The sequence below is a fragment of the Microcaecilia unicolor genome, chromosome 2 (assembly GCF_901765095.1).
Source record: "Microcaecilia unicolor chromosome 2, aMicUni1.1, whole genome shotgun sequence".
Taxonomy (NCBI): Eukaryota; Metazoa; Chordata; class Amphibia; order Gymnophiona; family Siphonopidae; genus Microcaecilia; species Microcaecilia unicolor.
The window spans coordinates 407,678,559-407,702,413 of record NC_044032.1 but is presented as its reverse complement, the minus strand read 5'-3'; the positions used below and the strand labels follow the sequence as shown (position 1 = coordinate 407,702,413).

General features: G+C 45.8%; 1 protein-coding gene across 2 annotated transcripts in view; it reads left to right on the top strand.

The window, feature by feature from the left end:
• FAM13A (family with sequence similarity 13 member A) overlaps nucleotides 1-23,855 on the top strand; it is a 501,662-nt gene that overhangs the window by 119,762 nt on the left and 358,045 nt on the right. For both annotated transcript variants that reach the window (XM_030190686.1, XM_030190687.1), the window contains one exon: nucleotides 20,815-20,968. In XM_030190686.1, the coding sequence (XP_030046546.1) occupies nucleotides 20,815-20,968 (154 nt within the window). The remainder of the gene's footprint in view (nucleotides 1-20,814; nucleotides 20,969-23,855) is intronic.

Genomic DNA, 23,855 nt, shown 5'->3' with positions numbered 1-23,855 from the left:
CGGAGCAGTCCAGGCCTTATCAGGAGGTGGTCAGGCAGCTGAAGGCGTGCAGAAAGTTCCTGTCCAGGGGTATCTATGACACCTGTGACGTGGCATCTTGTGCTGCGGCCCAAGGTATAGTGATGCGCAGGCTCTCATGGCTGCGTGCCTCTGACCTGGACAACCGCACCCAGCAGAGACTGGCCGACGTCCCTTGCCGGGGGGATAATATTTTTGGCGAGAAGGTCGAGCAGCTGATGGACCAACTACATCAGCGGGAAACCGCCCTCGACAAGCTCTCCCACCGGGCGCCTTCAGCACCCACCTCAGCAGGTGGATGTTTTTCCCGGGCCCAGCAGGCTGCGCCCTATGCTTTTGCCAAGCGTAGGTACACCCAGCCGGCCCGAAGGCCTCGACAGGCACAGGGACAGCCCCAGCGCGCTCGTTCTCGTCAACAGCGTGCGCCTAAGCAGCCCCCTGCGCCTCCACAGCAAAAGCCGGGGACGGGCTTTTGACTGGATCCACGGGAACATAGCCGCCCTCAAAGTGTCCGTGCCGGACGATCTGCCGGTCGGAGGGAGGTTAAAATTTTTTCACCAAAGGTGGCCTCTCATAACCTCCGACCAGTGGGTTCTCCAAATAGTGCGGTGCGGATACGCCCTAAATTTGGCTTCCCTTCCACCAAATTGTCCTCCGGGAGCTCAATCCTTCAGCTCCCATCACAAGCAGGTACTTGCAGAGGAACTCTCCGCCCTTCTCAGCGCCAATGCGGTCGAGCCCGTACCACCCGGGCAGGAAGGGCAGGGATTCTATTCCAGGTACTTCCTTGTGGAAAAGAAAACAGGGGGGATGCGCCCCATCCTAGACCTGAGAGGCCTGAACAAATTCCTGGTCAAAGAAAAGTTCAGGATGCTTTCCTTGGGCACCCTTCTGCCAATGATTCAGAAAAACGATTGGCTATGTTCCCTGGATTTGAAGGATGCATACACTCACATCCCGATACTGCCAGCTCACAGACAGTATCTCAGATTCCGCCTGGGCGCACGGCACTTTCAGTATTGTGTGCTGTCCTTTGGGCTCGCCTCTGCCCCACGGGTGTTTACAAAGTGCCTCGTGGTGGTGGCGGCGTATCTACGCAAGCTGGGAGTGCACGTGTTCCCATATCTCGACGATTGGCTGGTCAAGAGCACCTCAGAGGCAGGAGCCCTCCGGTCCATGCAGTGCACTATTCAACTCCTGGAGCTGCTGGGGTTTGTGATAAATTACCCAAAGTCCCATCTCCAGCCAACCCAGTCTCTGGAATTCATAGGAGCTCTGCTGAATACCCAGACGGCTCAGGCCTTCCTTCCTGAAGCGAGGGCCAACAACCACCTGTCCCTGGCTTCGCAGACCAGAGCGTCTCAGCGGGTCACAGCTCGGCAGATGTTGAGACTTCTGGGTCATATGGCCTCCACAGTCCATGTGACTCCCATGGCTCGTCTTCACATGAGATCTGCTCAATGGACCCTAGCTTCCCAGTGGTTCCAAGCCACCGGGAATCTAGAGGATGTCATCCGCCTCTCCACCAGTTGCCGCACTTCACTGCTCTGGTGGACCATTCGGACCAATTTGACCCTGGGACGTCCATTCCAAATTCCACAGCCCACGAAAGTGCTGACGACGGATGCATCTCGCCTGGGGTGGGGAGCTCATGTCGATGGGCTCCACACCCAGGGTCTGTGGTCCCTCCAGGAAAAGGATCTGCAGATCAACCTCCTGGAGCTCCGAGCGATCTGGAACGCACTGAAGGCTTTTAGAGATCGGCTTTCCTGCCAAATTATCCAAATTCGGACAGACAATCAGGTTGCAATGTATTACACCAACAAGCAGGGGGGCACCGGATCTCGCCCCTTGTGTCAGGAGGCCATCGGGATGTGGCGTTGGGCTTGCCAGTTCGGCGTGCTCCTCCAAGCCACATACCTGGCAGGTGTAAACAACAGTCTGGCCGACAGACTGAGCAGAGTCATGCAACCGCACGAGTGGTCGCTTCATTCCAGAGTGGTACGCAAGATCTTCCGAGAGTGGGGCACCCCCTCGGTGGACCTTTTCGCCTCTCAGACCAACCACAAACTGCCTCTGTTCTGTTCCAGACTTCAGGCACACGGCAGGCTAGCGTCGGACGCCTTTCTCCTTCATTGGGGTACCGGCCTCCTGTATGCTTATCCTCCCATACCTTTGGTGGGGAAGACCTTACTGAAGCTCAAGCAAGACCACGGCACCATGATTCTGATAGCGCCCTTTTGGCCCCGTCAGATCTGGTTCCCTCTTCTTCTGGAGTTGTCCTCCGAAGAACCGTGGAGATTGGAGTGTTTTCCGACTCTCATTTCGCAGAACGACGGAGCGTTGCTGCACCCCAACCTTCAGTCCCTGGCTCTCACGGCCTGGATGTTGAGGGCGTAGACTTCACTGCTTTGGGTCTGTCTGAGGGTGTCTCCCGTGTCTTGCTTGCCTCTAGAAAGGATTCCACTAAAAAGAGTTACTTTTTCAAGTGGAGGAGGTTTGTCGTTTGGTGTGAGAGCAAGGCCCTAAAACCTCGTTCTTGCCCTGCACAGAACCTGCTTGAATACCTTCTGCACTTATCAGAGTCTGGCCTCAAGATCAACTCAGTAAGGAATCACCTTAGTGCGATTAGTGCTTACCATTATCGTGTGGAAGGTAAAGCCATCTCTGGAGAGCCTTTAGTCGTTCGATTCATGAGAGGCTTGCTTTTGTCAAAGCCCCCTATCAAGCCTCCTACAGTGTCATGGGATCTCAACGTCGTCCTCACCCAGCTGATGAAACCTCCTTTTGAGCCACTGAATTCCTGCCATCTGAAGTACTTGACCTGGAAGGTCATTTTCTTGGTGGCAGTTACTTCAGCTCGTAGGGTCAGTGAGCTTCAAGCCCTGGTAGCTCATGCTCCATATACCAAATTTCATCACAACAGAGTAGTGCTCCGCACCCACCCAAAGTTCCTGCCGAAGGTGGTGTCGGAGTTCCATCTTAACCAGTCAATTGTCTTGCCAACATTCTTTCCCAGGCCGCATACCCGCCCTGCTGATCGTCAGTTGCACACATTGGACTGCAAGAGAGCATTGGCCTTCTACTTGGAGCGGACACAGCCCCACAGACAGTCCGCCCAATTGTTTATTTCTTTCGACCCTAACAGGCTAGGGGTCGCTGTCGGGAAACGCACCATCTCCAATTGGCTAGCAGATTGCATTTCCTTCACTTATGCCCAGGCTGGGCTGACTCTTGAGGGTCATGTCACGGCTCATAGTGTCAGAGCCATGGCAGCGTTGGTGGCCCACTTGAAGTCAGCCACTATTGAAGAGATTTGCAAGGCTGCGACGTGGTCATCTGTCCACACATTCACATCACATTACTGCCTCCAGCAGGATACCTGACGCGACAGTCGGTTCGGGCAGTCGGTGCTGCAGAATCTGTTTGGGGTGTAAATCCAACTCCACCCTCCAGGACCCGAATTGGTTCTGGTCAGGCTGCACTCTCAGTTAGTTGTTCTTCGTAGGTCAGTTTTCTGTTGTATCCTCGCCGTTGCGAGGTTCAATTGACCTGGGTTCTTGTTTTGAGTGAGCCTGAGAGCTAGGGATACCCCAGTCGTGAGAACAAGCAGCCTGCTTGTCCTCGGAGAAAGTGAATGATACATACCTGTAGCAGGTGTTCTCCGAGGACAGCAGGCTGATTGTTCTCACCTACCCTCCCTCCTGCCCTTTGGAGTTGCGTTTTCATCATTTTTGCTTGTCATTCAACTGGCGGGAACGGTCGCGCATGGGCGGGAAGACGGCCGCGCATGCGCGGTGGGCGTGCCCTGCGTGCGGACCGTCCGCGAAGCTTCTTCCGGTTGGTGGGGGCTGCCACGGACTTCACCCAGTCGTGAGAACAATCAGCCTGCTGTCCTCGGAGAACACCTGCTACAGGTATGTATCATTCACTTTCTCTCTCCCCTCTCCTCCATCCAAGACCAGCATTTCTCCTCTCTCCCTGCCAACTCCTCCATCCATCCATGTCCAGTAATTCTCCTCTATCTCCTACTCTCCTCTCCATCCATTTACAGCATTTCTCCTCTCTCCCCTGCCATCCCCTCCCATCCATGTGCATCTCCTTCCTTCCCTTCCCTCCATCCATGTCCAGCATGTCTCCTCTCTCCCCTGCCCTCCCCTTCCATGTCCAGCAATTCTCTCTCCCCTTACCTCCCCTCTCATCCATGTCCAACGATTCACCTCTCTCCCCTGCCCTCCCCTTGCATGTCCAGCGATTCTCCTCTCTCCCCTGACCTACCCTCTCATCCATGTCCAGCATTTCTGCTCTCTCCCCTGCCATCCCCTCTCATCCATGTGCAGTGATTCTCCTCTGCCCCGTCCTCCCCTGCCATCCATGTCCAGCGATTCTCCTCTCTCCCCTGCCCTCCCCTCTCATCCATGCCCAGCAATTCTCCTCTCTCCCCTGCTCTCCCCTGTCCATGTCCAGCAATTCTCTCTTCCCTGCCCTCCTCTCCCCTCCCCTCCATGTCCAGCATGTGTCCTCTCTCCCCTGCCCTCCCCTCTCATCCATGCCCAGCGATTCTCCTCTCTCCCCTGTCCATCCCTGTCCATGTCCAGCAATTCTCTCTTCCCTGCCCGCCTCTCCCCTCCCCTCCATGTCCAGCATGCCTCCTCTCTCCCCTGCCCTCCCCTCATCCATGCCCAGCAATTCTCTTCTCTCCCCTGCCCTCCCCTGTCCATGTCCAGCATGTCTCCTCACCCCCTTGCCCTCCTCTCCATGTCCAGTGATTCTCCTCTCTCCCCTGCCCTCCCCTCCATGTCCAGCAATTCTCTCTCCCCTCCCCTGCTCTCCATGTCCAACATGCCATCCCCGTGGGGGGGGGGGGGCAGTATGCAGGTCCATGGGGGGGGGAGGTATGTATGTGTCAGCGGAGGCTTAATGAAGCCATGGACGTCCTTGTTTCAAACATTTTGGACATCCTCAACTGCCCCTCACAGGGATGGCCAAATTTCAAGGGAGTGGAGTAGAGTGGAGGAATGGCAGAGTGGCCTAGTGGTTAGAGCACTGGTCTTGCAATCTAGAGGTGGCTGGTTCAAATCCCAATGCTGCTACTTGTGATCCAAAATCCAAATAAATAAATAAATAAAGAGGGTGTCAGAGGCATAGCAAAGGCATGGCTGTCCTTCTCACAGAAACATATTGGACGTCCTCAACTGGCGTCACAGAGAAGGACGTCCTCAACTGCCATTGCAGGGAAGGACGTCCTCAACTGCCGTCACTCCCCCTCCTTAGGATGGAAATCGTGTGCAAATGAGCAGCTCATTTGCATGCAATTTCCTTCATGCATGCCCACTCCTTTCCAGATTGGTAAGGGAAGGACTTTTTACATTCAGTTAGTGGGACCAGTGCACTACAAATGCTGGCTTCTCCCATGACCAAATGCCTTGGATTTGGCCAGTTTTGAGATGGCCAGCCTCGGTTTCCATTATCGGCGAAAACCGATGCCGGCTATCTCAAACCCAGCGATCTCAACATTTATGTCGAGATTTGGCCGGCCCCAACCGTATTATCGGAAAAAAAGATGGCTGGCCATCTTTTTCGAAAATACGGTTGGCTCCGCCCATTTGCGGAGACAGCCACGGAGATGGCCGGCGCCGTTCGATTATGCACCTCTTTATGAAGTAAGTTATCGCTTCTTTGAGTATTGTATTGAAAGGAAATAATAAAAAAATTATTGGGAAATAAATTCTAAGGTTCAAGGTTCACTTTATTTGATTAACCGCTTAAGGAAGCTCGCAGAGTAGAGTACAAACAAACTACAAAGCATTAGAAAAGAACTCCATTAGTTTAAAGGAAAGTCAAGATAATTGAGTACTGTAGTGGCCCTCCTATTCTGTCCAGTTTCAGTTCTAATGGAGTGCCACACACTCCCAGTTGATCTTTGGATTTCCCCTCTTTGTCTCACCACCTCCATTTGTGGTAAGCATTCTTTGTGCCTCATACAGTTACTTGTTCTAGTGCATTCTTTCCTGTGAAAAAGGTTTGCCTCGTGCATTAGTTATACCTTTGAGGTATTTGAATATCTCTCTCATGTCGCCCGTCTCTTCTGTTCTCCAAAACATACACACTTAGGTGTTTAAGGGGGAAAGTTATCAATGTGGACTACTGTTAACATGGGCTATTTTATCACAAGTCATGCTATTTTAGCACAGTGTCTCATTGTATACAATGGGACCCTGTTCTAAAGTAGTATGACTTGTGGTAAAATAACCTCTTTAACAGTAGCCAATGTTGATAACGTCCCTCCTAAGCCATATACAGTATCATATGGATTTGTAACTCCTCATGTGTTTAGTATGACTTGGCATGGAGTATCGTTTTCAGTGCACAATTTGTTTCATCATCTAATCTTTATATGCTTTGAATTGTTTTACTTTGTAGTTCCAATGAATCAATTGATTATTGTCTACTGTGATATAGTTCATGCATTACTGTTGAAATAGAGAGAATAGTTTGGAGGGGGGGGCACTGTACTTGGTTACATGTAGTTTGCTCTGGTAGCTGAAGAAAGAGTACTAAGTATTAGTTTGTCGTATGTGAAGACCAATTTTAGATAGAATGCAGAAATTGGAATTGAGACACCCAGACTCGGAAGTACAAATATTGGTAGTATTTTAGAAAAGGATATAACATAGAGGTTTTTCTAAAATACATGGAAGAATGCATGTGTATTCACCTCCATATGCAGTGGGAGAAGTCATTTTACAAAGATACATATTGAAATAGTGAGTGGAGGAAACCTTCCCCCCCCCCCCCAAGAGCTCCCCTAGGCCTATCTTCTGTATTCATTGGTAATCCAGAGGGTCACGGAGTCACTTGTGTCCCTGCTAGCTCCAGGTTTCAAAATGGCAGCTATGACCTCTAGTGGTAGTACCATGAGACTACAGCTATGGGTCAGGCTGCCATATAAAGGCAAAATGAATACAGAATTTAGGCCCAGGGGGTGGGGGAGGGGGGTCTTTGAGGTTGTCTGGGGGGGCAACAAGGAATGGTGGGGGACAAACCTCTTGGCCCTTCCCTGTCTTCATGTGTTAAGGGGTCTGGGGGTAGGGTGGGGGAATCTTGAGATATTTCTTGAGGGCCAAGGCAGGATTTCCATATCTTGAGACTTGTTGAAGGTACTGGCCCCTTTAAAAGAGGCTCCCCAGGTGCGTTGGGCTGCATGTTAGAGGTTTAACCACAGGGTGCCACTGTCCCATAGCTACAGCTATTGACGTGCTTTACCACAACTCTTAGGGCCTTGTTTACTAAGGTACGTTAGTGTTTTTAGCGCACCTGCACGTAGCGTGCACACGCTAACCATATAGGCGCCTATTGGGATATTGTAGTCACATACATGGTTAATGTGCATTAAAAATGTAAGTGTCAAGCTCGTCACACTGAGAGGTGAGCCCCTGTACTCAATGAGGGAAATCCCTCATTGGGCTGTCGGCCAAAACCCTGAGTCCTCCCCCGGTGCCAACCACCGGTCCCCAGGGGTTGAGCCCCTGAGTGCAGGTAGCCAACAGCGGAGAGAACAAAGTCCAGCACAAAGTCCACAGGGTAAGACCAGGCAGCGAAAATCGTAGATCCAGGGACAGGCGGTCAATAGCAAGTGCAGAGACAGGCAAAGGTCAAAACCAGGCAGCGGTCAATAGCAGGTCCAGAGACAGGCAAAGGTCAATACCAGGCAGTGGTCAATAGCAGGTCCAGAGACAGGCAGAGGTCAATACCAGGCAGCAGTCAATGGCAGGTCCAGAGACAGGCAGAGCAACTATCCAGCGAACTGAGTAGAAGCCGAAGCACAGAAGAACTGAGAACAGGGCCTTAAATAGTGTGAGAATTAGAGCTAAGTTTGCACAGCTGAAAACAAGATGGCTGCCCCCATTGGAGACGCCCTGTACCCAAATATGGGCTTCCTTCCTGAAGCTGCCGCACTCCAAGATGGCAGCCACCACCACAGCTGCCCCTAACAAAGATGACCGCCAGAACCTGGAAAAACCCCAAACAAAGATGACCGTCAATCCTCCAGTGCCCTATTCTGCAGAGACAGAGAACATGACAGTAAGTATACATAGGAAATCAAATACGTTAGTGTTTCACTTTAAAAAAGGAGACTATCAGGCTTATTTTCAAAAGTGATCGCCGGCGATCTTCCAACATAAATCGGGAGATCGCCGGCGATCTCTCAAAGGTGACGAAATTGGTATAATCGAAAGCGGCATTTTTGACACCATCGCCGTTTTCCCGTCGCCGCTCCAGCGAAAGTTCAAGGGGGCGTGTTGGCGTAGCGAAGGCGGGGCATAGGCATGGCTACCAGATGGCCAGCTTTCACAGATAATGAAAAAAAAAGCGGCGTTCATCAGTATTTCGCTGGGTTTACATGGTCCTTTTATTTTCACGACCAAGCCTCAGAAAGGTGCCCCAACTGACCAGATGACCACCGGAGGGAATTGGGGATGACCTCCCCATAGTCCCCCAGTGGTCACCAACCCTCTCCCACACTAAAAAAATACAAATAAAAAACTTTTTTTTACCAGCCTGTATGCCAACCTCAAATGTCATACCCAGCTCCCTGACAGCAATATGCAAGTCCCTGGAGCAGTTTTTAATGGGTGCAGTGCACTTCAGGCAGGCAGACCCAGGTCCACCCCCCCCCCCCCCCCCACCACCTGTTACACTTGTGGTGCTAAGTGTTGAGTCCTCCAACCCCCCCCCCCCCCCAAAAACACACTACTACTACTACTACTTGACATTTCTAAAGCACTACTAGGGTTACGCAGCGCTGTACAATTTAACATAGAAGGACAGTTCCTGCTCAAAGGAGCTTACAATCTAAAGGACAAATGTACAGTCAGTCAAATAGGGGCAGTCTAGATTTCCTGAAAGGTATAAAGGTTAGGTGCCGAAAGCAACATTGAAGAGGTGGGCTTTGAGCAAGGATTTGAAGATGGGTAGGGAGGGGGCTTGGTGTAAGGGCTCAGGAAGTTTATTCCAAGCATAGGGTGAGGCGAGGCAGAATGAGCGGAGCCTGGAGTTGGTGGTGGAGAAGGGTACTGAGAGGAGGGATTTGTCCTGTGAGCGGAGGTTACGGGCGGGAACATAAGGGGAAATGAGGGTAGAGAGGTAATGAGGGGCTGCAGACTGAGTGCATTTGTAGGTAAGAAGGAGAAGCTTGAACTGTATGCAGTATCTGATTGGAAGCCAGTGAAGTGACCTGAGAAGAGGGGTGATATGAGTATATCGGTTCAGGCGGAATAAAAGACGTGCAGCAGAGTTCTGAACAGATTGAAGGGGGGATAGATGGCTAAGTGGAAGGCCAGTAAGGAGTAGGTTGCAGTAGTCAAGGCGAGAGGTAATGAGAGCGTGGACGAGAGTACGGGTGGTGTGCTCAGAGAGGAAAGGGCGAATTTTGCTGATGTTAAAGAGAAAGAAGCGACAGGTCTTGGCTATCTGCTGGATATGCGCAGAGAAGGAGAGGGAGGAGTCGAAGATGACTCCAAGGTTGCGGGCAGATGAAACGGGGAGGATAAGGGTGCCATCAACTGAGATAGAAAGTGGAGGAAGAGGAGAAGTGGGTTTTGGTGGAAAGACGATAAGCTCAGTCTTGGACATGTTCAGTTTCAGGTGGCGTTTGGACATCCATGCAGCAATGTCGGATAAGCAGGCCGATACCTTGGCCTGGGTCTCCGCGGTGATGTCTGGTGTGGAGAGATATAGCTGGGTGTCATCAGCATAAAGGTGATACTGGAAACCATGAGATGAGATCAGTGATCCCAGGGAAGAGGTGTAGATTGAAAAAAGAAGGGGTCCAAGGACAGATCCCTGGGGAACTCCAACAGAGAGCGGGATGGGGGTGGAGGAAGATCCATGAGAGTGTACTCTGAAGGTGTGGTGGGAGAGATAGGAGGAGAACCAGGAGAGGACAGAACCCTGGAACCCAAATGAGGACAGTGTGGCAAGAAGTAAATCATGATTGACAGTATCAAAAGCAGCGGATAGATCAAGGAGGATGAGGATGGAGTAGTGGCCTCTGTACCCACATGTAGGTGCCCCCCTTCACCCATAAGGGTTATGGTAATGGTGTAGAGTTGTGGGGAGTGGGTTTGGGGAGGATTTGGGGGGCTCAGCACCCAAGGGAAGGGAGCTATGCACCTGGGAGCTATTTGTGTATTTTTTGAACATTTTTAGAAGTGCCCCCTAGGGTGCCCGGTTGGTGTCCTGGCATGTCAGGGGGACCAGTGCACTACAAATGCTGGCTCCTCCCATGATCAAATGCCTTGGATTTCGCCGGGTTTGAGATGGCCGGCAGCTTTTTCCATTATCGCTGTAAAACAAAACCGGCGAACTGAAACCCGGTGAACTCTGGCATTTGGCCAGGCTAAACCGTATTATCGAAAAAAAAAGATGGCCGACCATTTTTTTTCGAAAATACGGTTCCGGTTTGCGCAGCCCCCAAAATAGATCGCCGGCGACCTATTTTGCCAGCGACGTTCAATTATGCCCCTCCATGATAAAATGAGAAGAACGGTGAAAAAAAACCTTAGAGGAGCGGCTGCGAGGGTCAAAAATTTACATCAGGCATGGATGCTGTTCAAAAACACCACCCTGGAAGCCCACGCCAAATGTATTCCGCGTATTTAAAAAAAGGAGGACAGAAGACTAAACGACAGCCGGCATGGTTACAAAGTGAGGTGAAGGAAGCTATTAGAGCTAAAAGAAAATCCATCACAAAATGGAAGAAGGAACTGACTGAAAATAATAAGAAACAGCATAAGGAATGTCAAGTCAAATGCAAAGCGCTGATAAGGAAGGCTAGGAGGGACTTTGAGAAAAAGATTGCGTTGTAGGCCAAAACACATAGTAAAAATTTTTTTTAGGTATATTAAAAGCAGGAAGCCAGCAAAAGAATCAGTTGGACCGCTAGACGACCGAGGAGTAAAAGGGGCGATCAGGGAAGACAAAGCTGTAGCGCAGAGATTAAATGAATTCTTTGCTTCGATCTTCACCAAGGAAGATTTGGGTGGGATACCAGTGCCAGAAATGGTATTCGAAGCTGATGAGTCAGAGAAACTTAATGAATTCTCTGTAAACCTGGAGCATGTAATGGGGCAGTTCTACAAACTGAGGAGTAGCAAATCTCTTGGACCGGATAGTAGTCATCTCAGAGTACTGATAGAACTGAAAAATGAACTTGCGGAGCTAATGTTAGTAATATGTAATTTATCCTTAAAATCGAGCGTGGTACCGGAAGATTGGAGGGTTGCCAATGTAACGCCGATTTTTTAAAAAGGTTCCAGAAGAGATCCGGGGAATTATAGACCGGTGAGTCTGACGTCGGTGCCGGGCAAAATGGTAGAGACTATTATAAAGAACAAAATTACAGAGCATATTCAAAAGCATGGATTAATGAGACAAAGTCAACATGGATTTAGTGAAGGGAAATCTTGCCTCACCAATCTACTACATTTCTTTGAAGGGGTGAACAAACATGTGGATAAAGGGGAGCCGGTTGATATTGTGTATCTGGATTTCAGAAGGCGTTTGACAAAGTACCTCATGAAAGACTCCAGAGGAAATTGGAGAGTAGTGGGATAGGAGGTAGTGTTCTATTGTGGATTAAAAACTGGTTAAAAGATAGAAAACAGAGAGTAGGGTTAAATGGTCAGTATTCTCAGTAGGGAAGGGTAGTTAGTGGGGTTCCCCAGGGGTCTGTGCTGGGACCGCTGCTTTTTTACCTATTTATAAATGACATAGAGATGGGAGTAACTACTGAGGCAATTAAATTTGCTGACAACACAATGTTATTCAAAGTTGTTAAATCACAGGAGGACTGTGAAAAATTACAAGCGGAACTTCTGAGACTGGGAGACTGGGTGTCTAAATGGCAGATGACGTTTAATGTGAGCAAGTGCAAAGTGATGCATGTGGGAAAGAGGAACCCGAATTATAGCTATGTCATGCAAGGTTCCCCATTAGGAGTCACAGACCAAGAAAGGGATCTAGGTGTCATCGTTGAGGATACATTGAAACCTTCTGCTCAGTGTGCTGCTGTGGCTAAGAAAGCAAATAGAATGTTAGGTATTATTAAGAAAGGAATGGAAAACAAAAATGAGGATGTTATAATGCCTTTATATCGCTCCATGGTGGGACTGCACCTTGAATATTGTGTTCAATTCTGGTCGCCACATCTCAAAAAAGATATAGTGGAATTAGAAAAGGTGCAGAGAAGGGCGACGAAAATAATAAAGGGTATGGGACGACTTCCCTAAGAGGAAAGGCTAAAGCGGCTAGGGCTCTTCAGCTTGGAGAAAAGACGGCTGAGGGGAGATATGATAGCGTTCTATAAAATGAGTGGAGTGGAGCGGGTAGACATGAATCACTTTTTTTACTCATTCCAAAAATACTAGGACTAGGGGGCATGCGATGAAGTTACAATGTAGTAAATTTAAAACGAATCTGAGAAAATTTTTCTTCACTCAACGTGTAATTAAACTCTGGAATTTGTTGCCAGAGAATGTGGTAAAGGCGGTTAGCTTAGTGGAGTTTAAAAAAAGGTTTGGATGGCTTCCTAAAGAAAAAGTCTATAGATCATTATTAAATGGACTTGGGGAAAATCCACTTTCTGGGATTAGCAGTATAGAATGTTTTGTACTTTTTTGGGATTGTGCCAGGTATTTGTGACCTGGATTGGCCACTGTTGGAAACAGGATGCTGGGCTCGATGGACCTTTGGTCTTTCCCAGTATGGTAATACTTATGTACTTATAACGCTGCTTAGTAAACAGGGCCCTTAGGCAGTACATGTAGCAGCCAGTGGAAAATTACATGGTTCACTTACTAGGTGACACTATACAAAGCTCTGACTGGTATATAAAATTCTAACAGCTGCTGACTTAACCTGCATCAGCACACTCCTCCCAATCCTCTTATCTCTTTGCTGTTCTCACTCCTCCTCAACACCCCCCCCCCCCAACAGACTCTCCAAGGTCAGCCCAGTACCTGTTGCAGAGTTCAGTCCTTCCACATCCACATCATGGTGAAGCAGAACTTACAGACAGGAACTTCTCCCTCCCTTCCTGTGACTAGAGCTGCCTTATACTGTTCCCATTCCCAAGACTAGATGATCCAAAGTAAACTCGGGCGCTAGAGGCCATTAGCGCTCAGAGGGGTCTGGCGCAGCAAACAACGAGCACCAGGCCTTAGCACAGATAGCATGCAAATGTAGTCAAGCTCATTTAAATGTGGAGTGGAGGAGTGGCCTAGTGGTTAGAGCACTGGTCTTGCAATCCAGAGGTGGCCGGTTCAAATCTCACTGCTACTCCTTGTGATGTTGGGCAAGTCACTTAACCTTCCGTTGCCTCAGGTACAAACTTAGATTGTGAGCGCTTCTGGGACAGAGAAATATCCATTGTACCTGAATGTAACTCACCTTGAGCTACTACTGCAAAAGGTATGAGCAAAATGCAAATAAATAAATGAGGTCATTTTGTATCCCTCCCTAATGATCAGAAAAGAGTGCCCAAAACAGAGGTGCCTTTACTGCTGTAAAAAAATAACGCCAGGTCTGAGCAGCCATTAGGGTGTTGGAAGAGAGGATTTCCCATTAGTCTCATGCTTCTTTCTGCAAAATTTACCGGTTTTGGTTGATTGTGGAAATATAAGAAAGCCCATACAAGCCCTTGAGCACTGGTTGTGAAAAACAGCAGACCCGAACATGAAGCCACATTGGCGTTCTTGTCCTGCATCTAAATTTAAAGCGGCCATGTTTAAAATAAAAAACAAAGCACACATAGGTGTCTGTTAATTGCATCTAAATATAAGCATCCAGAAAAAAAATTTAAAAATGCTTATGTTTAGGCTGCAGAAAACAGATGCCAATGTGTGCTTTATGTTTGGGTTTTACCAGGCGCATGTGCACAGAAGCTGAGCTTACTGCTGAACTCTGCGCATGCGCCAAGCACAATCCTCCTGCTGAACTCCCTAATTCTCAAAGCTATGAGCGCGCCTATATTTGCATCTCATTAGCTTTGAGCATTAGGGCTTTGTTCTGCGCTGTTCCTGTGGTATTTTTATGGCGCTTTTCAGAATAGCACAGGAGTTTTGTTCATGGCCCCCCCCCCCCCCCCCCAGTGCCTCCTCATTGGCTGCACCCTACCCACGGGCTGTACTTCTGGTCACAGTGAAAACCAAGACAAGGCAGGCTGCCTTGCATAGGGAGAGGATTGGAGAGCTTCAAATAGTTTTTAAACGCTGAAAAATGTCCTGAAATATTAGCCATCCATCTAGGTTATCAATATTAAAGTAAAACTCTGTAGACTCCTGAAAAAATTTCAGACGTTTGGCAGTGTTAGCCTCCTGAATTCTGACAGGGTCCCTCTAAGCATTTAGCATCTAGGCATGTGCCTAAGGGCATGTACCCTAATCCATCCTTCACTTTGGCAACAAGTGTTAATACATATAGCGACCATTACGAACATTGTACAATTCTGTCACTGTTTCACAGTAGAATTTACAGCAAAGAAAGTGAAATACTCTGAATCCTAGGAGCCACCCCAGAAGGGATAGGGGTGTAGCAGCACATATAGGGGGAAGGGGAGGGGAGTTGCATGGTGGGGAAAGCATACTGAGCATGCTTCATGGAATTATTCTAATCTTTCTGTGTTTGTGTGCGTGTATGCTTGTATGTCTGTGTGTGTACACAGGGCCACCAAGAGGGAGGGCAGTGGGGCAAGATTCCCTGGGCCCGGCCTCTAAGGGGAGCCTGGCGCCGGAGTCTGTAGCTCTCCTTCTCCTGTGTGTCAGGACCTGACTGACCGTGCTAATGCGATAACCCAGGTCCAGGCACACAGGAATAGGGGAGTAACAGACACCCAGGAAGGAAAGGGGGATAGTAGAGGGGAGCAGAGGGCATTGGCTGCAGCAGTGCTGCCCTGGGCCCAGCTCTGTCTCTCTGCGGCCCTGTGTGTGCAGGTTAGCTCTGCATGTATCTTTGACAGTTTGGAAGGTGAAATTCCTTAACTGCTGTGTTTCAATATTTCTGTGCTACAGAAGCTTAAACTGCTTCTAACTATAGGAATCCATTAGGCCACTTCTTTAGGGTTGATTTTTTTATTAAATTTTGAACAATATAGAATGACATAGAAAGCAGTAAAACATTGTAACAACAATAATGGTAATAGGAATATAATAATGTTAGTGGGTAAGAGTAACAATATATTTGTGAGTTATTTTCTGGAAGAGGAATCACAAAATTTTAGTAACGGATCCCAAATCTTATTAAAGTTGTCTTAATTTGTTTTGACGTTCTGCTAAAATCCTTTTTATATTTAACTATATTTCATATAGAAGACCACCAAAATTGAAAGCAAACATGGCTATGATTTTTCAAATTATGAATTGCGATGGTTAGAGCAGTAGCTATAAGAGGGAGGTTTATTTCCTTAGAACCACCAGTCTGATCTAGCCCATTTTCATATTCAATGTGTCTTCTCACTGTCCCCCCACCCCCCCACATACACACCACAGTTAAGCTTTTGTAGAGTTATTTTGCTCCCAGACTGACTTTCTTCAGCTGTTATATATATACTGTAATTTCTTTCCAGCATCCTTTGGATTGGAATGAATATAAAAAGATTCATCCTCAAAGGAATCAGAAAGGCCACTGTAAAGCTCATCTGAAAGAAGCAAGATTTTAATTGGTCAGATTTAGTGAGGACAATCTTGGCAGCCTGATACTGTATTATATACTTACAGGAAAACTTGAAAAAACTTCTATCTCAGTAGACAGAGTCAGTTGTACTACAGAGTTTTCCCCATATTGTATCTGTGGAAAAATGCTTAAAGCATCTACACAGAGTTTGCTGATGTAATTTTAAACAACTTCTATTATTCTGCATAATTCTAGACATTAGGGAAACACATTTTTTATCCTTTAATGAGGGGGAAATATGTGAAGCATGGCCAATGAACAAATCAGGCTATTCAAAGATAGGGACATATCGCCTCACAATTAAGTGAAATATGTTTCCAATCCCTATGTGTGTGATGTGCACTGTTTGAATGGGGTAAAGTCCAAACATCCTCATGGTCTGTAAACAATAATAAAATGAAACAGTGTAAATATATAGAAAATGATGTCAATGTCATTTTAAAGGATGGACTTTACAGTTTAATCACAGGTTGCCAGTGTCCATTGCTGTGCTTTTCCATTACTAAGAAGCCACATATGTAGCACCCAGTAGCAAACTATACAGTTCAGTCACTAGGGAGGCAATTCTATAACCATGCACCTACAAATGTAGGAGCCTATTCTATATGTAAAGGAATATAAGCATCTCTTTCCTTTATAGAATACTAGCTTAATGGGATAGATACGCATATATGCTCTTAGGTAAGTGTATGCACCTATGTTCTTGAGATACACACATAACATATTCTACATAACTGTGCATTCTGCCCACACTCTACCTTTGTATATGCCTACCTGTAAATCACATATTATCAAATATGTGAACAGAGTTACAGAATAATTCTTAGGCAGAATATTGGTATATATGCTTGTATTTGCACATATGTATGACCATCTCTGGGACATGATGATGAAATTAGCAGATCCAAAATGTTGCGTGGCTGATTTTTCATTTCATAGGTCCATAAGCAGTCTATAAAAGTTATTTATTTGAACAACTGTAACTTTTTTAATTTTTTTTTTACATAAAAAGATGGAGTTTGGACTGTAGTATTACAAATTGTTTGCTCTACTAGAATTTATTAAAACCTCATTTATTGTTTCTTGTGACTTTAGTCGCCTTTTCTTGTTAATATTCTAAACATGTGCATAACTGGTGTATAAATGTGAGTGCCTACTTTATAAAACCAGCCCATAGATATCACCATACATAGTAACTATTAATCTCAGTAAAAATTACAACAAAGAAAATGAAATACACATGATCCCAGCAGGGATACGGGTGTGACTGTAGTGAGGGGTGCTTGGTGGGGAAAGCATATACAACCTGCCCAATACATCTACATGTGTATGGTGGTGTGTGTGTTTATTTTTTTTATGTGTGTAATATGGGTCAGTGTATCTGTTTGTTTTGTTTGTATGTGTCTGAGCTTGTGCTTTATATGTGTGTTTGTGTTTCTATGTCTATTTTGTTGATGTGTTTGATTTGTGTGTTTTTTTTTAATGTGTGTGTTTGCTTTTTTTTTTATATGTGTCTGTTTTGTTTATGGGTATTTGTATATATGTGTTTGTGTGGCTATGCTTTGTGTGAGAGTGTGTTTTTGTGCATGTGGCAGTGTTGATAGTTTTAAGGTTTATTAAAATTTGATTAACTGCCTTTTGTCAAAAACAATAAAGCACTCTATAAATCATCAGTAAAATTAAAATAAAATTTTGTTTTTAAAACCAACCAAACCACAAACAAAAGGATTAAAGACATAGGTTTGTAAACTGCATTAGTTATCCTTATCAATAAAGGAAACATGATGAAAGGGAAAGACAGGACGAGAGAACCCAGCTATCTTTAAATTATACAGGAAGACCTAGTGAACTATGGAAAATGCCTGATGAAATAACCAAGGGGCCCTTTTATTAAAGCTTAGTTCGTCCTAAATGCCACATGGCCCATAGGTATAAAATAGGATGCGCAGCATTTAGCGACCCGAGTGGTGACACCGTGAAAAAGTATTTTCTGATGTTACTCTTAAGTCTGATGCACCACAACCTCTATCATTTTCCCTGTCTCTGAAAAATATCTGTGTGTCCAGAAGAGTTGCAGTAAGAGGACTTCAAAAGAGGGAAAGAATTTCATTGATGAATTTGCTGGGGCATTGCTTTTAAACTTGAGGAAAGGTAGACGTAGAGTTAAATAGGTAACCTCAGGGACTTAATAAAGTTACTCTGCTTAGCAAAGGAGTTTAAAGAATAGTTTTTAAAAATGTTTTGGAAATATAGAGTCTCTGTTACAATTCTATAGGCTAGCATTTAAAGGGACTATTTTAAAGTTACAGTAATATCAGTACAAAGCACAGTTAATAGTCACAGTAAACCTCAGTTTAGACTTTAATTCCCCCACCCACCCTTAGCCTGATCTCTGATTTATAGGTCCTTGAACCAGTTAGGAGGTTACAGATTGAATTAGGGCATCTCTATCAGCCAGAAATTAGTTCTTAGAAATAGAGTCTACTTAAATCCATACAGGGGAACCTACTAATAACATAATAATAATTTATTTATTTATTATATTTATACCCCACCTTTCCCCACAAGATGCAGGCTCAAAGTGGCTTACAGTAGTCTGAAAAGGCTGTCGCCAATTCAGTGATTATACAATTACAATATTAAATAGATAAGTAAACAGAGTAGAGAGAAAGAAAAAAAGAGGAGAGATAAAAGGAGTCCAAAATGGCCCATTTAAATAATAATTTAAAAACCTAAATATTGGCATGGCCTAGCACAGCAGTTCCTAAACTGTGTGCCGCAGCACCATAGTGCGCCGCAGTGAACTTTCAGGGGTTCTGCGGCAAATCCTGACTTCCCTCCCACAATCCAGCATCACTCCCTACTATCCCCTCACGCAGGACTGGAATCTGCTGCTTCCTCCTTCTTCCCCCGCCACCGCTGCAGTGCTTGCAACTTATATTTTTGGGCCATGTATGATTCACATGGGCACTGCAAGGACTTCCTCTGCCTTGTCCGGCCCTCACAACAGGAAGTTGCATCAAAGAGGGCTGGACGCAGCAGATGTAAGGCACTGGAGTGCCTTTGTGAATCACGGACAGCCCGAAAATGTAAGCTGCCAGCACTGCAGCGGTGGCGGGGGAAGGAGAAGGAAGTGGCAGCGATCCTAGACCTGCGAGAAGGAAGGTAGTGAGTGATGCTGGATTTGGGGAAGGCAGAGTTGTGCTATACTTATGGGAGGAGGGGGCTGCAGGGAAGGGAGAGTTGTGCTAGGCTTTCTGGGAGGAGGGGGTCTGCAGGGAATGGAGAGGTATGATGGACTGGCTGGGTGTGTCCCAGTGAATGAGTTGAGAACCCCTGCTCTAGGGCATACATATTCAGGTCTTCAAGTCTCTTCTCGTACATCTTTTGGAGCAAACCACATACTATTATAGTCACCTTCCTTGAACTTTCTCAAGTTTTTTTATGTCCTTAGCGAGATATGGCCTCAAAAACTGAACGCCGTATTCCAAGTGGGCCTTAACAGTGACCTATACATGGGCATTAGCACCTCCTTTCTTCTGTTGGTTATGTCTCTCTCGATGCAGCTTAGCATCCTTCTGGCTTTGGTCACTGCCTTGTCACATTGTTCAGCCACCTTTAGATCTTGAGACATTATCACCCCAACGTCCCTTTCCCAGTCTGTGCTTATTAGCCTCGCTCCCTATCACATACAACTCCTTTGGATTTCTACACCCCAAGTGCATCACTTTGTATTTTTTTTTAATTTTAACTGCCATACCTTACACCATCCTTCTATTTTTTTGTAGATCAATTCTCATGGTCTTCACTCCCTCCGGGGTGCCCACTGTTGCAGATCTTTGTGCCAACCATAAAAAGGCAAACCTTTCCATCTAACTCTTCAGTAGAATCAACCCTAGTACCAATCCCTGAGACACTCGTCTACTCTCCTTCCTTTACTTTGAAGGAATTCCATTTACACCACCTTCTGTCATCTGTCAGTAGACCAGTTTCCAATCCATTTTGCCACTTTGGGTCCTAACTTCAACCTGCTCAGTTTATTTATGAGCCTCTTGTGAGGAACAGTATCAACGCTTTGCTGAAATCAAAGTAGACTACATCTAGCACATGTCCTCTAACTAGTTCTCTGGTCACCTGGTCAAAGAAATCAATCAGATTTATTTGGCACACTTTCTCTTTAGTAATATTTTATTTTTTGTTAGGATTTATTTACCGCCTTTTTGAAGAAGTTCACTCAAGGCGGTGTACAGCAAAAATAAGTCAAACATAGGCAATAGACAATTACATTAGTAAAAAAATATTCAAATAACAATACAAGTTATGCTACATTACAATGTTAATACAACACGCAATGAAACATTTTAATAGACAGCATAGGGTGTAAGCAAAGATGGATCATATAGATAAGATAGAGAAACAGGAGTTAGAAAATAAGGGGACTAATTTAAAGAAAGTTGCATGTGAAGTCAGAAAGGTGCTTGAATATTATCTTAGCTAGGGTAGGAGCGGGTAAACATGTCCTGCTACAGTATGTGCCACCAGTGGCGTACCAAGGGTGGGGGCGGTCCGCCCCGGGTGCACGCCGCTGGGGGGGGGGGGGGGGTGCCGCGCGCCTGTTGGCTCTGAGTCCGCTCGTTCCCTCCCTGCTGCTCCCGCTGCGCGGAACAGGCTACTTCCTGTTCCGGGGCAGAGGGAACAGCAGGGAACGAGCGGACTCGGAGCCAACAGGCGCACGGCACCCCCCCCCCCAGCAGGTAAAAATGCACCCAGGGGGGTGTAATTTCACTGGGGGGGGGGGGCGCATCGGCGATCCGCCCCGGGTGTCAGCCAGCCTAGGAACGCCACTGTGTGCCACTGGTGTTACTCCTTGTGTGTGTGAGTGAACCTGTTGGATTACAAGATTCCGTCCTGTAACATGGGAATCTTATTTTCCCAGTCATGATAACTGCCACAACATAGTTGCAAAATATTGTTAAAATATAAAACAAAACTGCTTTTCTGTTCAGTACTCATGAGTATGTGTACAGTATGTTGCTTGAAATGTTTTCACTTGTTCTTTATCAGTGTGCCCACTGGAAGTGAAGGCATGAAAGAGCTGGAAACCTGCAATCGAATTGTGATAAAATTGCTGGAGTCCCACAGTACACTTTTTGAATCTGAGTTCACAACGGTGAAAGAGGAGCCATGTGAAGACATGTCCAGAATCATTATAGTGAAAGTAAGGGCTTATTTTGTTTCCCAGTTTTGAAAGCAGCACTTTAATAAAAGGTTAGAGCGCATGTGGGTTCAATAATAGCAGAAGTGGATTAAGAAGTATTCAGCCAAGCCAACAATTATGTAGTTCAGTTTACACCAAAACATGGTTGGGCTGCAAATAATATATAGCGGGGGTCTACCCTGAACCATTTTTCAATATGTGTTGTTTAATGCACTTAGACAATATCTTGGAATCTCAAGCATGTATGCGTTTCTGATCCATTTTTACTGTATTCCTGGAGTGAGTCTAGAGACCATCTGGTATAATCATTGGTAAAATTGCTTTTACTACTGATTTGTGGCTCATACTTATATGGCTCCATTATTTGTATATCCCGAGGAGAAGCCTGATGTTACATGGGTGACAGCAATATGCAGCCACTATTCATATACCCCAAAATTCTATAAATGGCACCTTAAGTTGTGCGCTAATTTGGCTTCACAGTCAAATTGCACGCACAGCTTAATTGATTAAGAAGCCAATCAGTGCTGGTAATTGGTATTTAACAACTAATTAGCAGCACTAGTTAGCTTTAATTAGAATTTATACGCACAACTTTCTAGGTGTATTCTATAATACGCACAGCCGAAGATGGGGCGTGGTCATGGGCATAGAATAGCAGATAATGAGCGTTTCAAAAAATTATGCACACTGTTATGGAATATACTCTATCTGGTATTTAGGCCTGGTTTTACGTGGCCTAAATGGGTGCGCCTAACATTTAGCCGCAAGAACAGTCGCTAAGCATATTCTATAAACTATGCCTAACTTTAAGCGTAGTTTATAGATTCGCGCTAAGCGTGTGGTTTTTTAGCACTGATTTTTAAGAAGCCATTTATAGAATTTGGCCCATAACCTATATTTATAAATCAGACTTTAGAAACAGAGGGCTTGATATTCAAAATGATTTAAGCAGCAAGAGAGGCTTTTGCCCATTTAAGTTGGATTGGAAGGAATATCCACTCTGACTGCTGCAGCACTGTCCGTGCAGTGTTGGATGGTTGAGTGGCGTCTGGGTAGACCGCTTAAATAGTGGTCCTAACTTTGTTATGACACTGAATATCAGCCAAACCCACATAACTGGAAGCTGGAAGACTGGGCATCCAAATGGCAGATGAAATTTAATGTGGACAAATGCAAAGTAATGCAGATTGGGAAGAATATTCTGAATCATAGTTACCTGATGCTAGATTCCACCTTAGGAGTCAGCACTCAAGAAAAGAAGATATAGGTGTCATTGTAGACAATACACTGAAATCATCTGCCCAGTGTGCAGCAGTGGCCAAAAAAAGCAAACAGGATGCTAGGAATTTTTAGGAAAGGGTGGTAAATAAGACCAAGAATACTATAATGCCTCTGTATTGCTTCATGGTGTGACCTCACCTTGAGTATTGCGTTCAATTCTGATTGCCATATCTCAAAAAAAGATACAATGGAATTAGAAAAGGTTCAAAGAACAACCAAAATGATAAAGAGAATGGAAAGCCTCTCGTATGAGGAAAAGTTGAAGAGGGATTTTCCCCAAGTCCATTTTAATAATAGTCTATGGATGTTTCCTTTAGGAAGCCATCCAAACCTTTTTTAAACCCAGCTAAGCTGACTGCTTTTACCACATTCTCTGGCAACGAATTCCAGAGTTTAATTGCACGTTGAATGAAGAAACATTTTCTCCGATTTGTTTTACATTTACTTCTTTGTAGCTTCATTGCGTGCCCCCTAGTCCTAGTAGTGTAGTGATGGGTGCAGGTGTAGACAGGTGGACCCAGGCCCATACCTCCCACTACCGGTTACACTTGTGGTGGAAACTGTGAGCCCTGATTTACTGTTATCCACCAGATCTGTTAAGTCCATGATATTATTATGCACAATGTTGTACTGTTATGTACTGTTCCATATTGTTTGTTATGTAAGCTACATTGAACCTGAGATTCTCTCTGGATAATATGGAATACAAATGTCATAAATAAATAGATGAAGAGAGTGTAAAAGCAGTCCAGAGAAGCACTACTGTACAATAAGATTATAAAATAAGACATGCTCCAAATATGTAGTCATTTTTGTTATAAATATGAACATTTATTTGCTTGGTGGGTTTTAAATGTCAAGGGAAAGGGGATTTGATATACCACCTTTCTGTGGTTATAATCAAAGTGGTTTACATCTTTTATTCAGGTTCCTATTTTGAACCTGAGGCAATGGAGGGTTAAGTGACTTGCCCAGAGTCACAGGGAGCTGCAGTGGGAATTGAACCCGGTTTCCCTTGTTCTTAGGCCACTGCACTAACCATTAGGCTACAGTGTATACCCTAGAGCAGTTCACAACTTTTTTTGAGTGTTCATATACCTTTTAAACCTACATTAGTTTCACATTCCAAGCCTATTCCCAGTCATTCTAGAACCCCCTACCCTTTAGCCCATCCCTTATTCTCCACCCCCTAATCTGTCGCCATCAAACTCTTTTTCCCGGTTATTCAGCCAGTTCCCACCATTCTCTTCCCCCTCCTCCTCCACCAGCACAACCTGTTTCACTGCACGCTGTCCCTCTGACTCATCCTAGTGCTGCTGGTGTCAGTCTCCTGGCCTGTGCATGCATCTGCTGCTGTTGTTGAATCTCCCAGGAATAGATCCTTGTGTGATTGTTTTTCTTTCCCATAGACCACCAGGAGTCTGTGGACTACAGACTGAGAACTACTGCAGTAAAGGGCAGAGAGAGAAGAGGAAATACGATTAGAGATGTGAAAAAGGGAGGTGATGGGGGGAAAACCCACATTTTGAGAGGGAGTAAATGAGTCAGGAAAAATGGGAATTTTGGTGCATATATGTTTAAAACTTCAGTATATGTTTCCCCG